Source organism: Scyliorhinus torazame, chromosome 4, assembly GCF_047496885.1.
Source record: "Scyliorhinus torazame isolate Kashiwa2021f chromosome 4, sScyTor2.1, whole genome shotgun sequence".
Lineage (NCBI taxonomy): Eukaryota > Metazoa > Chordata > Chondrichthyes > Carcharhiniformes > Scyliorhinidae > Scyliorhinus > Scyliorhinus torazame.
The window spans coordinates 219,765,442-219,779,360 of record NC_092710.1 but is presented as its reverse complement, the minus strand read 5'-3'; the positions used below and the strand labels follow the sequence as shown (position 1 = coordinate 219,779,360).

The following is a 13,919-nucleotide window of genomic DNA, read 5'->3' as shown; positions in this document are numbered from 1 at the left end:
TATTACCACTTCCTTACCCTGGATTTTCCATGTTTTCTCTAACATTTTCTTTTTGTGCATTCAAGAGAATTTCTGATACATGGTACTGGGATTCTAAAAGTAGAAGAATATCCAGATTGCAACACATAACACTCAGTAGCCTAGGAAAAAAAAACAAAGACAGAGATTCATCAGTAGTCACTGAGTAATTGATTGCTTGATACAAACGAAATACATGAATAATAAATTTGTTCAAACTTACAGATAAGAAAAAATCAGGGGGGAAAATACAGCTTTGCCAAGAGGGGACACGGATGAAGCATGGAGGATTTCTGTCTGTTAAAACTTACTTCCACCCAAATTCTCAAAATGTGCTTCCATAGTGCAAAGTTCTATGTCAGGAACGTAAAATTATTTAATTTACCCTGCATTAAATCAAGATGAAAAACTCCACTGACATTATGATGTAACTAGGTTTTGAACAGATGATTCATTTTATGCTCAATGCAACGGAAATAGACTGTTGGATGATTTTATTTAGTTTTAAAGACAACCCAGCAGTTACATCCATTATATCCTTGAGAAGTGGCGAGAGATATTCTGAGACTCTAGGTGAGACTACAGAAGATATTAAGTTAAAGATAATCTGGCACAGTCTGGAGACCTTTATTTAAAAGAAAATTGGCTCATTTCAAGAAATTATGTTTATCGTCGGCATAGGAGATGACTCTCACAAGGGTCTGCCACGTACTACTTTGCCTTCTGTGAGCTCCATTTGAAGTCAAGGGCCAGAATTCAGTGACCCTGAATAGAAAAGAAAGAGATACTGTGGAGGAAAACCATCGAATAGATAAAATAGATGGCGGGGTGGAGAACGATCCCTGACACGCCCTTCCGACATAACATATTACATTATGTCTCATTAGGAGTGAATAAATGATGTAGAGTTTGATGGAGGAGTGAGCATGAGAGGGACAGAATTTTTGAGGAGCTGCTCCTCCAATCACAGTGTCTGGCTCTCCAACTCTCAATGATCCAGCTCCTCCAATCACAGGTTCACTCTTTCCTGCTCTTACTGCTCTCCAGAGTCTCTATGGTTGAAGAAATAGCAAGACGAGAGTGCCAGACTGTGTGATTGGAGAAGCTGGTACAGATTTTCTCATCGGTCCTCCTTCTGCCATGCAGGAGACATTTGGCTGCGCCATTACCAATTACGTTGAGAAGAGGGTGAGGAGAAGCCGGAAAAGAAAAGTGGAGGATGGTGGTGGCCATAAACCTAGTAACGAGGCCGGGAACAAGGCTGAGGGAATTGCCACTTAGCCTTGTGCTAGCCTAGATCCGGCTGCCATCCGTGTGAGTTCTTGTGAGTCAGAGTTCTTGGCTGATCTTTCACCTTTCCACACTACAAGGGTCCCAAGGATTTTGGGGGATGACATTTTGAAAGAAGGTGACAAATGAAGAAAATTTGCAGAAGCTCTGCTGAATAGGATTTGGGGCTTTCAGGTCTACTGCCCATAAAAAAACTGCTGGTCGATGAAGGCGAGTCTGGGACCTCAAAGGGGCTGTGTCCAGTAAACATAAACATCATCTCTTCTGTTTCCTAAAGCCAATCCCACAAAAAAAAAAAGTCTTTGAAATATGAACAGTAAACCTTTTGTTGAAGAGGGGAAATCATTGGTACTGACATGTTAATAGCCAAATAGTAGCTTTATGATCACTGGAAGCTGTGTTCTATTTGAGTTTGTTTTGTTTCTGATTTCATTCATGATTGATTCTCCCGAACCAGCTTTACTGATAATAAAACATCTGACCTTTAATTTTTAAATTGGTAAAAATAACAAGAATTAACGCTCATTTGGTCCATCCAATCTCTGGGCGTGATTCTCCAGAAAGATTTCGAAAGTGTTTTAGCGAGCGGGAATTCCCGCAAGCTTCCTGGCGCTCGGCCCAGTCAGGCTGGCAATGCTATTCAACGTTAATTGGTCCACTTAATGAGGCGTCACGAGCCTCTCGCCTCAAATGAAGGTTTGCCAGCTCATTCGCCAGGATCGTGCTCGCCAGCCCCCGCTAACAAGGTCGAGCAGCACTTAAGCTGCATTTTCTCAGTCAACCCCAGCCAGCTAGACACAGTGGAGGCCAGGAGGGTTGTCCTGATCCCAGAATGCTCCAGAAGGGTCAGCCGTAGGGCAGCCTGTGACGTCTGGGACGAGGTGGTGGTGGCGGCAGTGAGCTCGGGGAGTGTGTCCAGGAGGACTGGCCTCCAGTGCAGGAAGAAGATCAATGACCTAGACCGGGCAGCACCAAAGAGTAGACATCAACGCCACCCCATTCCCCCACCAAGACATCCCCCACCCTCCACCACAGCAGCATCCACTCCCTCCCCCTTCAACTTCCACAACCCCCCCCCACCACTGTGAACCACGTGTGTGGCTAACGATGCCCTCTTTGTGTCTCCTCAGGAAAAGATCTCCCATAATCGTTGGGAGAGGACCTAGACTTGTGGTGGTGTGCCAGACATCAGGATCCTCATCACCTTCGAGGAGCGTGCCCTAGAGGTGACCGGTGTGGCTGAGGTCACCAAAAGGAAACTGGCGGATGCCACAGAGATGAGGAAGCACTGGGCCCCATCTGGAGGACCTGTCAAACTGAGTTGTCTTACTGACTAACCCATCCCTCCCACTGACTATATATCCATTCGCCCGCAGGTCCTCCAGTCGACAGAGCAGGTGGCATCCCGGGTGGCACCCTCCCCAGCATCCCAGGAGACCACCTCGGAGGAGAGCTCAGAAGATGCCACTGTACTAGTCGCATCACAGCTGTCATCCCCACCGTCCACCAGATACACGCACCTCAGTGGGACATGTTAGTGGTCAGGCTTCTGGGGCACAATCTGGTGAGCAGCACACTTCTGATGATGTGCCTCTGGGGGTAGCACCCCCAGGCGAGGCAGCAGTCGGAGGTCTGCTGAATCCCAACCTAATGCTGAATCCCAACCTAATGCTGTGCCTCTGGAACAGGGTTACCCGGAGCTGATGGACACGATAGGGTGCGGCCCGGACCTTCATAAAGAGATGTCAGCGACACTCCAGCTGATCCACAACGGCTTGGAGGAGTCCCAGAGGCTACTGGCAGGGGAGATGTCGCCGGCAATGCATGGCACTGAGGCAAACACTGCAAGGGTGGCGTCCGCAGTGAAGAGCCTGGTGTCGAAGGCATTATGCAGTCAGTGACAGCCATGGCTGAGGGTCTCAACAGAATGCCCGCCTCGCTAGCGGATGTCACCCAGTACCAGCTGACCTTGGATGAGATTCTGTGGGACAGTACTTTGCTTTCGGAAGTCAATGACCAGCTCTTTAGTTTTGCTAGCATTGAGGGATAGATTGTTGTCGCTGCACCACTCCACTAGGTTCTCAATCTCCTTCCTGTATTCTGACTCGGCGTTATTTGAGATCCGGCCCACTATGGTCGTAACGTCAACAAACTTGTAGATGGAGTTGTGTGCACAGGGAGTATACTAGGGGTATAGTAGGAGTATAGCAAAATTGCTGTGATCATCATTTTCTTTAAAATGTTACCTTGTAGACGTCTGAAACTCTACCCTCTCCCACCTCTCCCCTAGAAACTACCCGGTCCTGCCTCCCCTTCGGCCGGAGACGTGGGAAGGACGGCACCAGTCTGCGTACAAAATCCCGCACCTGTAAGTATCTAAAGTAATTCCCTCTCGCCAGCCCAAAATTCTCCTCCAGCGTCCTCATGCTCGGAAAGCTCCCTTCAAAGAACAAAGAACAAAGAAATGTACAGCACAGGAACAGCCCCTTCAGCCCTCCAAGCCCGTGCCGACCACGCTGCCTGACTAAACTACAATCTTCTACACTTCCTGGGTCCGTATCCCTCTATTCCCATCCTATTCATGTATTTGTCAAGATGCCCCTTAAATGTCACTATCGTCCCTGCTTCCACCACCTCCTCCGGTAGCGAGTTCCAGGCACCCACTACCCTCTGCGTAAAAAACTTGCCTCGTACATCTACTCTAAACCTTGCCCCTCTCACCTTAAACCTATGCCCCCTAGTAATTGACCCCTCTACCCTGGGGAAAAGCCTCTGACTATCCACTCTGTCGATGCCCCTCATAATTTTGTAGACCTCTATCAGGTCGCCCCTCAACCTCCATCGTTCCAGTGAAAACAAACCAAGTTTATTCAACCGCTCCTCATAGCTAATGCCCTCCATACCAGGCAACATTCTGGTAAATCTCTTGTGCACCCTCTCTAAAGCCTCCGCATCCTTCTGGTAGTGTGGCGACCAGAATTGAACGCTATACTCCAAGTGAGGCCTAACTAAGGTTCTATACAGCTGCAACATGACTTGCCAATTCTTATACTCAATGCCCAGGCCAATGAAGGCAAGCATGCCGTATGCTTTCTTGACTACCTTCTCCACCTGTGTTGCCCCTTTCAGTGACCTGTGGACCTGTACTCCTCGATCTCTCTGACTTTCAATACTCTTGAGGGTTCTACCATTCACTGTATATTCCCTACCTGCATTAGACCTTCCAAAATGCATTACCTCACATTTGTCCGGATTAAACTCCATCTGCCATCTCTCCGCCCAAGTCTCCAAACAATCTAAATCCTGCTGTAACCTCTGACAGTCCTCATCGCTATCCGCAATTCCACTAACCTTTGTGTCGTCTGCAAACTTACTAATCAGACCAGTTACATTTTCCTCCAAATCATTTATATATACTCCAGGAACAGATCCCCCATCCTCACAATCCCCGCCCTAGTCGATACTCCACAGTCGATACCCCCTGTCCATGTTCCCCGGGGCAAATCGGTGATTGCCACAGATTGGGGTCCACACCGATGCTCTTACTTCCCCTACATGCCTCCTCCACTGGCCCCAGATCCGAATAGCCGCCACCACCATCGGGCTTGTGGAGTACTGTGCCGGCAAAAGGGGCAGAGACACCGTGACCAGGGCTGCTAAGCTAGTGCCCCTGCACGAAGCAGCCTCCATCCACTCCCAAACCGACCCCGCGCCCACCATCTATTTCCTTATCATCGCTATGTTGGCCGCCCAGTAATAGTTGCTGAAATTCGGCAATGCCAGCCCCCCTTCTCCTCTGTTCCTTTCAAGCATCACCCTCTTCACCCGCGAGGACTTCCCTGCCCATACAAATCCCAGAATAATTTTATTCTGCCTCTTAAAGAAGGACCGCGGGATAAAGATGGGGAGACACTGAAAAACAAACAAGAACCGCGGGAGAATCGTCATCTTAACAGTCTGCACCCTCCCCGCCAATGACAGCGGGAGCGCATCCCACCCCCCCGGTCCTCCTCCCTCACTCGTTCCACCAGTCGGGACAGGTTGAGCTTATGCAGCTTGCCCAAGTCCCGTGCCACCAGAATCCCCAAATATCGGAAACTCTTCCCCCACTAGCCTGAACGGCAACCCCTTCAGCCTACTCTCCTGCCCCCTCGCCTGAATTACAAACAACTCGCTCTTAGCCATGTTCAGTTTGTAGCCGGAGAACCGGCCAAATTCCCTCAGGGTTGCCATAATACCATCCATCCCCACAATTGGGTCCGATACATATAACAGCAGATCATCTGCGTATAGCGAGACTCTATGTTCCACTCCCCCCCCGGACCAGCGCTTTCCAGCCCCTAGAAGCTCTCAGTGTAATTGCCAGCGGCTCTATGGCCAGCGCAAACAGCAGTGGGGAGAGAGGGCAGCCCCGTCTTGTCCCATGGTGCAGTCTAAAGTAGTCCAATGTCGTCCTGTTCGTCCTTATACTCGCCTCCGGGGCCTGATACAATAGCCTAACCCAGTCGATGAACCCCGCCCTGAACGCGAACCGTCCTAGTACCTCCCACAGATAATCCCACTCGACCCGGTCAAAAGCCTTTTCAGCATTCATGGCTACCCACTATCTCTACCTCCCTACTCTCCGGGGGCACCATAATCACATTGAGCAGCCTTCTTAGGTTGGCCACCAGCTGCCTCCCCTTTATAAACTCGGTTTGGTCCTTCACAATTCCATCCGGTACACAGTCCTCAATTCTGGTCGCCAAAATCTTGGCCAGTAACTTGGCGTCTATGTTGATCAAAGAGATTGGCCTGTATGACCCACAGGCCTCCGGGTCCTTATCCCATTTCAGAATGAGCGAGATGGTGGCCTGCGACATCATCGGGGGTAAACTCCCTCTGTCTCTTGCCTTGTTAAAGACCCTGACCAGCACCGGCCCCACTATCCAGGCAAATTTTTTGTAAAACTCCACCGGGTACCAGTCCGGCCCCAGGGCTTTACCCGACTGAATGACCTTCAGGCCCCCCAACACCTCTTCGATCCTGACCAGGGCCCCCAGTCCATCCACCAACCCCCTCCCCACTCTTGGGAAGGTCAGTCCGTCCAGGAATCGCCTCATCCCCCCCGGTCGGTTCTGAAGTGTACAGCTTCCTATAAAAGTCCCTAAAGACCTTGTTCAGCCCTGCTGGATCACCCACTAGATTACCTTCCCCATCCACTACCCTCCCTATCCACTACCCTCCCTATTTCCCTAGCCACTTCCCTCTTCCTTAGTTGCTGCGCAAGCATTCTTCTGGCCTTCTCCCTATGCTCATAAATCGCGCCTTTTACCTTTCTAAGCTGCTCTACAGCCGTGCCTGTAGTCAGCACCCCAAATTCAGCCTGCAACCTCTGTTGTTTCCTGAGTAACTCTGGCCTCGGGGATTCCGCATAACTCCTGTCCGTCCGTAGGATTTCCTTAATCAGTCGGTCCGTCTCTGCCCTATCTGTCCTGTCCCTGTACGTCCGGATTGAAATCAGCTCCCCTCTCACCACTGCCTTCAGTGCCTCCCAGAGCATCGTTGCCGAGACTTCCCCAGTATTGTTCACCTGCAGGTAATTCTGCATACATTTCCTCAGCCTCTCACACACCACCTTGTCCGCGAGTAGTCCAACTTCCAGCCTCCCATGGTGGGCGCTGAAAGCTGTCCTTACAAAACTGCAGGTCTACCCAGTGCGGAGCATGGTCCGATATGGCAATTGCGGAATATTCTGCCCCCACCATTATGGCCAGCAGGTCCCTACTCACAACAAAGTAGTCGATTCGGGAGTACACCTTGCGGACGTGGAAGTAGTACGAGAATTCCCTCGCCGTCGGCCGGCTAAATCTCCACGGATATGCTCCCCCCATTTGCTCCATGAACCCTCTCAGTTCCTTTGCCATCGCTGGCAACCTGCCCGTTCTTGAGAATGACCGGTCCAGGCTCGGGTCCAGGACTGTATTAAAGTCCCCGCGCATGATCAACTTACGCGAGTCCAAGTCAGGGATCCTCCCTAGCATCCTCCTAACAAAATCCACATCGTCCCAATTAGGGGCATACACACTGACCAGGACTAGTCTCACCCCTTTGAGCTTACCCCTCACCATAAAGAACCTACCACCCCCATCCACGACTGTGCCCTCCGCCTCAAAATTGTACCCTTTTATTAATCAGGATCGCAACCCCCCACGTCTTAGAATAAAGCCCCGAATGGAAGACCTGACTGACCCAGCCCTTCCATAACCTAACCTGGTCTGCCACTTTCAGGTGCGTCTCCTGCAGCAAGACTATGTCCGCCTTCAGAACCCGCAGATGCGCAAACACATGCGCCTTCTTCACTGGCCCGTTTAACTCTCTAACATTCCAGGTGATCAGACTGGTTGGGGGGCACTTCGCCCCCCCCCCCCTCCGCCGATCAGCCATCCCTTTTCCTTGGCCAGCCCCCAGCCATGTGTCGCGCTTCATCTGACTCACCTCCTGACCGGCTCCACCCATGACCTCCTCACTGTTACCATGCCCAGTTTCCATCCCCGTCAGCAGAACAACTCCCGCCCCCCTCACTCCCCGAGCAACACCATCCTATCTCCTAACCCCTGCTCTAATCTAACTATATCGACACCCCCCCACCTCGGCTCCCGTTGACTAGCTGCACTCAGCGAGCCTGGGGCTCCCAGCCTCGGCACCATCACGTCTCCCACCTATTGTTCCCAGTCACCCCGACCCCTCCACACCACTTCCCCAGATCAGCCCTACCTAAGCAAACACTCTATATAAATCATAAACAACCCCCACAATAGCACCATTCAAGTTGGACAAGAAAAAAAAAGAGATAAGAAATAACAGGCCCTCTTCAGTCCTTCCTAACAGACACAGAAAAAAATTGCACAAAGTTCCCCTGAAGCATCCATTTTAACCCAACCCTTTTAACTGTTTTCTTTATTAATGTCCCCCCAGCCAAATTTCAACTAATCAAAGAGCCCAAACAGGAAACATTCAGGTAAACCACGCAAAAAAAAGAAGATACATCCCTACCACCCTCCAACCCCCAACAAGGTCGAAAAAAGAAACAACAAAAACTGACCCAAACATGCAGGCACTTTTCAAAACGGGAGAGAGAGACACATATACTTAAAAGCTCTAACATGAGTCCAAACATCCCCAGCTCAGGGCCATCCCTTGCTTCTTAATGAAGTCCATCGCCTCTTCGGGTTTCTCAAAATAGTGGTGCTGACCCTTATACATGACCCACAGTCGTGCCGGAAAAAGCAACCCGAATTTCACCTTGTTTTTATACAGTATCTCCTTCACCTGCCTGTAGCCTCCCCTCCTCCTGGCCACCTCAGCGCTCAAATCCTGGTACACACGGAGGGTGGTATTGTCCCAAATACAGCTTTGTGTGCTCTTTGCCCATTGCAGCACCCGTTCCTTGTCCAGGTACCTGTGAAAGCGTACTACCATCGCTCGTGGGGGACCCCCTTGTCGCGGCTGCCTCACCTGCACTCTGTGTCCTGTCCACCACCGGTGGGCGCGGGAAAACCCCGTTCCCCAGCAACTTCTGGAACATACCCTCCACATATGCAGCAGCGTCTAGCCCCCCTGCCCCCTCCGGGAAGCCCACGATTCTCACATTCTGCAGGCGGGATCTGTTGTCCAGGTCCTCCAGACTTTCCAGAAGCATTTTTTGCTGGTCCCTCAGCCTCGGAATCTCCACATCCGCCACCGTTTGAAAGTCAGCCTGCTCCTCCACTGACTTCTCCAACTGCTGGAGCTTCTCAGCCTGATCATCCAGCCTTTTTCCCATCCGGTCAATCGACTTCTGTAACGGCTCCAAGTTGTCACGCTTCAGATCCAAAAAGCCCTCCTGCATAGTCTGCAGCAGCTGCTCCATTATGGGCTGGGCTGTCGGCGCCTTGCTCTGAACACCAGCCATGCTGGTCTCTCTCACAGCCTCCACTGTGCCCTTACTCGACCACTTCTTCTGCTGTTTACGGTCCCTCTGGCTTATAGGTCCATACAATTCTGTATGTGTCCTGTGCCTGAATGCTATTGCTTTCCATTTCCGCGCTCAAAAGCGCAAAAAGGGCAGGGGAAAAGGTCTAAAAGTCTGACCGAAGCGGGAGCCACCAAATGTGCGACCTACTCCCTCATAGCCGCCACCGGAAGTTTCCAGCCATACATTTTTATGCATATATCATCATCATCAAGTCCTTGCCAAGGTCTCTTAACCGTACAAAACTGTTTTCACCCCTTAATATCTGAAGCAGGCTGTTAGAAACTGTATGTTCTATTTAACCCCGAAAATGAGCTTCCAATCCCATGTCCTCTCCATCACAAACTCGCATATCATCCATGCTTTCACCTGCATCACAGCCACCTGCCATTAAAACTGTCATCAAATATTCTCCTGGTTGACTGCCCATCCTCCACATTTAGCTCATTCAAAATGGTTCTGCCCGAATCCTATCTTGCATCAAATCTTCCTGTCTATTTCCCTGATATTGCTAACTTAAATTGTTCCCCAGTCCTTGAAAAGATAATTTAAAATTCTCATTCTTGTGTTACATCATCATTTCCTGGCCTTTCCCCTCTCAAATCTGTAAAGTATTATAACAACTCCTGTCCAACCCAACTGGACTCTAATTCTTGGTATTTGTGCATCCTGACCAGCCCACCACCCCTCCCTTTCCACATGTTCGGAAATTACATTTTCAGTTCCCAAGGCACCCTGCTCTGAACCACAAATCATACTTTTTCTACGTCCCACATCTTAAAAATTTTCTTTAAAGGCAAAGCATTGATCGCATATTTTAAGTTCATTTTCTTTGGTTTGGCATTAATATTTTTCGTACATCCCTGTAATGTATCTTGGGACTTTTTTTCTATTTAAAAATGCTTCAGAAATTGCAAGTTGATATTGCTGTAGTAAAATTAATTTTCCAAAATTTAAGGGGGGGATCTTCCAGGACCCCACAATGTGTTTCTCGGTGGCAGGAGGCAGCCTGCTGTTGGTCGGTGGTGGGATCCTCTGGTCTTGCCACTGCAATTGGGAGTTCCCATTGAATCCACCTCCGCCGCCAGGAAACCCACGGCTGGGGTTCACCGTTGGTGGAACCAGAAGATCCCACTGGCGAGAACGGCCAGAAAATCACACTGCCTTGTGCCTCATCTAACAACTAGGACAGAAATTGTGCCTTCCTTTTCCAGGAAAAGTTGTTGATATTACAAATGTTTGAAATAATTTGTCAAAAGAGACCAGGAACCTCACCCATTCGATATAAAAGAAAAGCTCTGTAATTTCCTTAACTCAAGCATTGGTTGCAATGATACCCCTGCAGTACATTCAGAATAAAAACAGAAATGTAGGATAAACTCAGCAGGTCTGCTGCCGGGTCTGCTGAGTTTATCGGGTATTTTGTTTCATTTTAGATTTCCAGCATCCACAATATTTTGCTTTTATTTGCATGCATTCAGAATGTTTGAATAAATAGTAAGTAAATAATTCTTTCGGAAGTATAATAGCAGAAATAATGTCACCTTCTGGAATGATAAATAAAACAATACACCAATGCATCATGTCGTAAAGCACACTAAACATAGCTAGATTTAGTCATTATGCCCAGCCTTGAAATCTAAACGTTGTATTTTAAAAGATGGAAATCCCGGATCTCCTTACATAACAACAATGTGGAATGCCTACAGCACATGATTGCAGCGGTTCAAGAATGTGACTAACCACCACCTTCTCAAGAGCAATTAGGAATGGGCAATAAATGCTGGCCTTGACAGCACAGCCCCCATCCCATAAACAAAAAAATTAATGATGTATCAAGAGTATCAAGAATCTAATTTCATTCCACATAGTTCTCTAGGTGACAAGACCGAAGGTGACACAAATCACTCAGGCATAAATATGCCTGCTGCACAAACTCAATACTATTTCTTAACAGAGATGAACATATCTATAAGCGATTGAAATTAACACGACAACTCAGTTCTCCCTATGGTTCAGTCACTTTATCCAATGATTAGCTGAATTATATGAATGTCTCCCAGACACAGTCCCTCATGTATGCCAAGTTGCTTTATCTCTCTTGGTGTGATCGTCAGGATACTAAGATTAATTTGAACACCCATTTAAAATTAGGGAGGGAGGAATAACAACTAAGGATTTCTAAGCACAGGCTACATTTGAAATGGTCAATAAGGAATTTCCAGTACAATATTATTTAATATTTGAAATGAACAAGTGTGTCTATAAACAGATTTTGCAGCTTTAAAGAACAGGATTCCAGCTTACCTAACACCAAACATATGGGAATGTTCATAGTTAAATAGGGAGTGTATTTTGGCATTCGAATTCACAATTATCAGCCGATCAATTACATCCTTTGAAGAAAAAATATATAAAACATCAATTTTAAGTACCATAAACACGTGTTTCAAAGTATAAATTATAGAAAATAACTAGATTCGAAAGTTTACTTTATATATTTTGTGGACATATACACGTCAAAAAATTAATCTTTCAATGAGTCTGTATAAAGGATCTATATACAATCATGGAATATAGAATCACATTTTTGTGTATGTTTCAAACTAGTATTCTCGCAGGTAAACATAGTATTGAGGCAATTTTAAAAATAAATATAAAGAATCCAATTATTTTTTTTCCAATTACGGCTCAATTTAGCATGGCCAAACCACCTACCCTGCACATCTTTGGGTTGTGGGGGAGAGACCCACTTAGACATGGGGAGAATGTGCAAACCCCACAGCTAGTGACCCAGGTCCTCGGCACTGTAAGGCAACAGTGTTAACCACTGCGCCACCATACCGCCTGCATTGGGGCAATTGACTTAGGGGGAAATAAATGAGTACATGTATCTTTATGTCATTTACAATGCAATATATATGCCATATACTGAAAGATTGCTGATGTTTGGAAGCAAAAACAGTAAGGCAGATTACTATTGAGCGGTTGTAAATTGGGAGAGAGGATGTGCAGTGTCCTTGTGCACCAGTCGCTGAAGGTAAGCTTGCAGATGCAGCAGGTGGTAAAGGAGGCTAATGGTGTGTTGGCCTTCATTGCAACAGGTTTCGAGTACAGAAGCAGGGTTGTGTTGCTGCAATTGTGCAGCGCCTTGGTGAGGCCACAGCTTTGAATATTGTGTGCAGTTTTGGTCTCCTTTTCTGAGGAAAGATGTTCTTGCTCTCAAGGGAGTGCAGCGAAGATTTACCAGACTGATTCCAGGGATGCTGGGACTGTCATATGAGGAGAGATTGACAAGGTTAGCATTGTACTTGCTGAAGTTCAGAAGAATGAGGGGGGATCTCATAGAAACTTATAAAATTCTAACAGGACTAGACAGGGTAGATGCAGGGAAGATGTTCGCAATGGTGGTATTGATGAAGAGGGTCACAGTCTGAGGATTCAGGGTAAACCATTTCGGACAGAGATGAGGAGACATTTCTTCACCCAAAGAGTGGTGAGCCTGTGGAATTCATTACCACAGGAAATAGTTGATGCTAAAACATTTGAATATATTCAAGAGGCGGCTAGATATAGCACTTGGGGCGAATGGGATCAAAGGCTATGGGGAGAAAGCAGGATTAGGAGTTGGATGATCAGCCATGATCGTGATAAATGGCGGAGCAGGCTCAAAGGGCCAAAAGGTCTCCTCCTGCGTCTATCTTCTCTGTATCTATGTTGAGATCAAAATGTTTAAACATTGATATTCAATGGCATTACCACTGGTGAATGCCCACCATCAATACCCTGGGGCATTACGATTGATAGAAAGTTAACTGGACTAGTCACATAAATATTATGGCCACAACAGAAGATCAGAGGCTGAGCATTTTCTGATGAGTAACTCACCTCCTGACTACCCTAGGTCTTTCTCCCATCTACAAGGCACAAGATCCGAAGTGTGATGGAATGCTCTTAACCTCCTTTGGTGAGTGCAGCTCCAACACTCAAAAAACTCCACACCATCAAGGACAAAGTACCCTGTTTAATCGACACCCTCCATTGCTTCAAACATTCACTTTCTCCACCAATGGTGCACTGTGGCTACATTGTGTACGATCTACAGAAGAGCATACCTACCTCCCCTTGACAGTCAATGACATTACCATCACAAAGTTCCAAAGTATCAAAATCATGGAACAGTAAATGCACTGAGTCAGCCACATAAATGTCATGCTTAGTAGATCAGGTCAGAGACTGGGTATTTTGCATCAAGGGGCTCACCTCATGACTCCCTGATGCCTCTTTATCTGTGCAAGACACATCAGGAATGTAATGGAATATTCTCCACTTGTAGCTCCAACCCCACTCAGTAACTTGACACTGACTACGACAAAGCAGTCTCTTCATCAATACCCCATCCATTGACTGAAACATTCAATCTCGTCATCACTGACATTCCATTGTTGCAGTGTGTACTAGCTACAGGATTCACTGCAAACAGTAAGAGATTCTTCAGCAGCATTTCCCAAATGTTTAACTTCATCATCTGGTAGGACAAGGGCAACAGGTGCATGACAACACCACTGTGTTCAAGCTGCCCTCCAAATTATACACTATCCTGGCTTGGACAAGCTAT

The 13,919-nt window shown here is 47.6% G+C and overlaps 1 protein-coding gene across 6 annotated transcripts in view; it reads right to left on the bottom strand.

Annotated features, from left to right (window-relative positions):
- tbc1d32 (TBC1 domain family, member 32) overlaps positions 1-13,919 on the bottom strand; it is a 452,053-nt gene that overhangs the window by 211,713 nt on the left and 226,421 nt on the right. For all 6 annotated transcript variants that reach the window (XM_072499364.1, XM_072499359.1, XM_072499363.1 and 3 more), the window contains 2 exons: positions 11,609-11,697; positions 18-140 (listed from right to left, as the gene is read on the bottom strand). In XM_072499364.1, the coding sequence (XP_072355465.1) occupies positions 18-140; positions 11,609-11,697 (212 nt within the window). The remainder of the gene's footprint in view (positions 1-17; positions 141-11,608; positions 11,698-13,919) is intronic.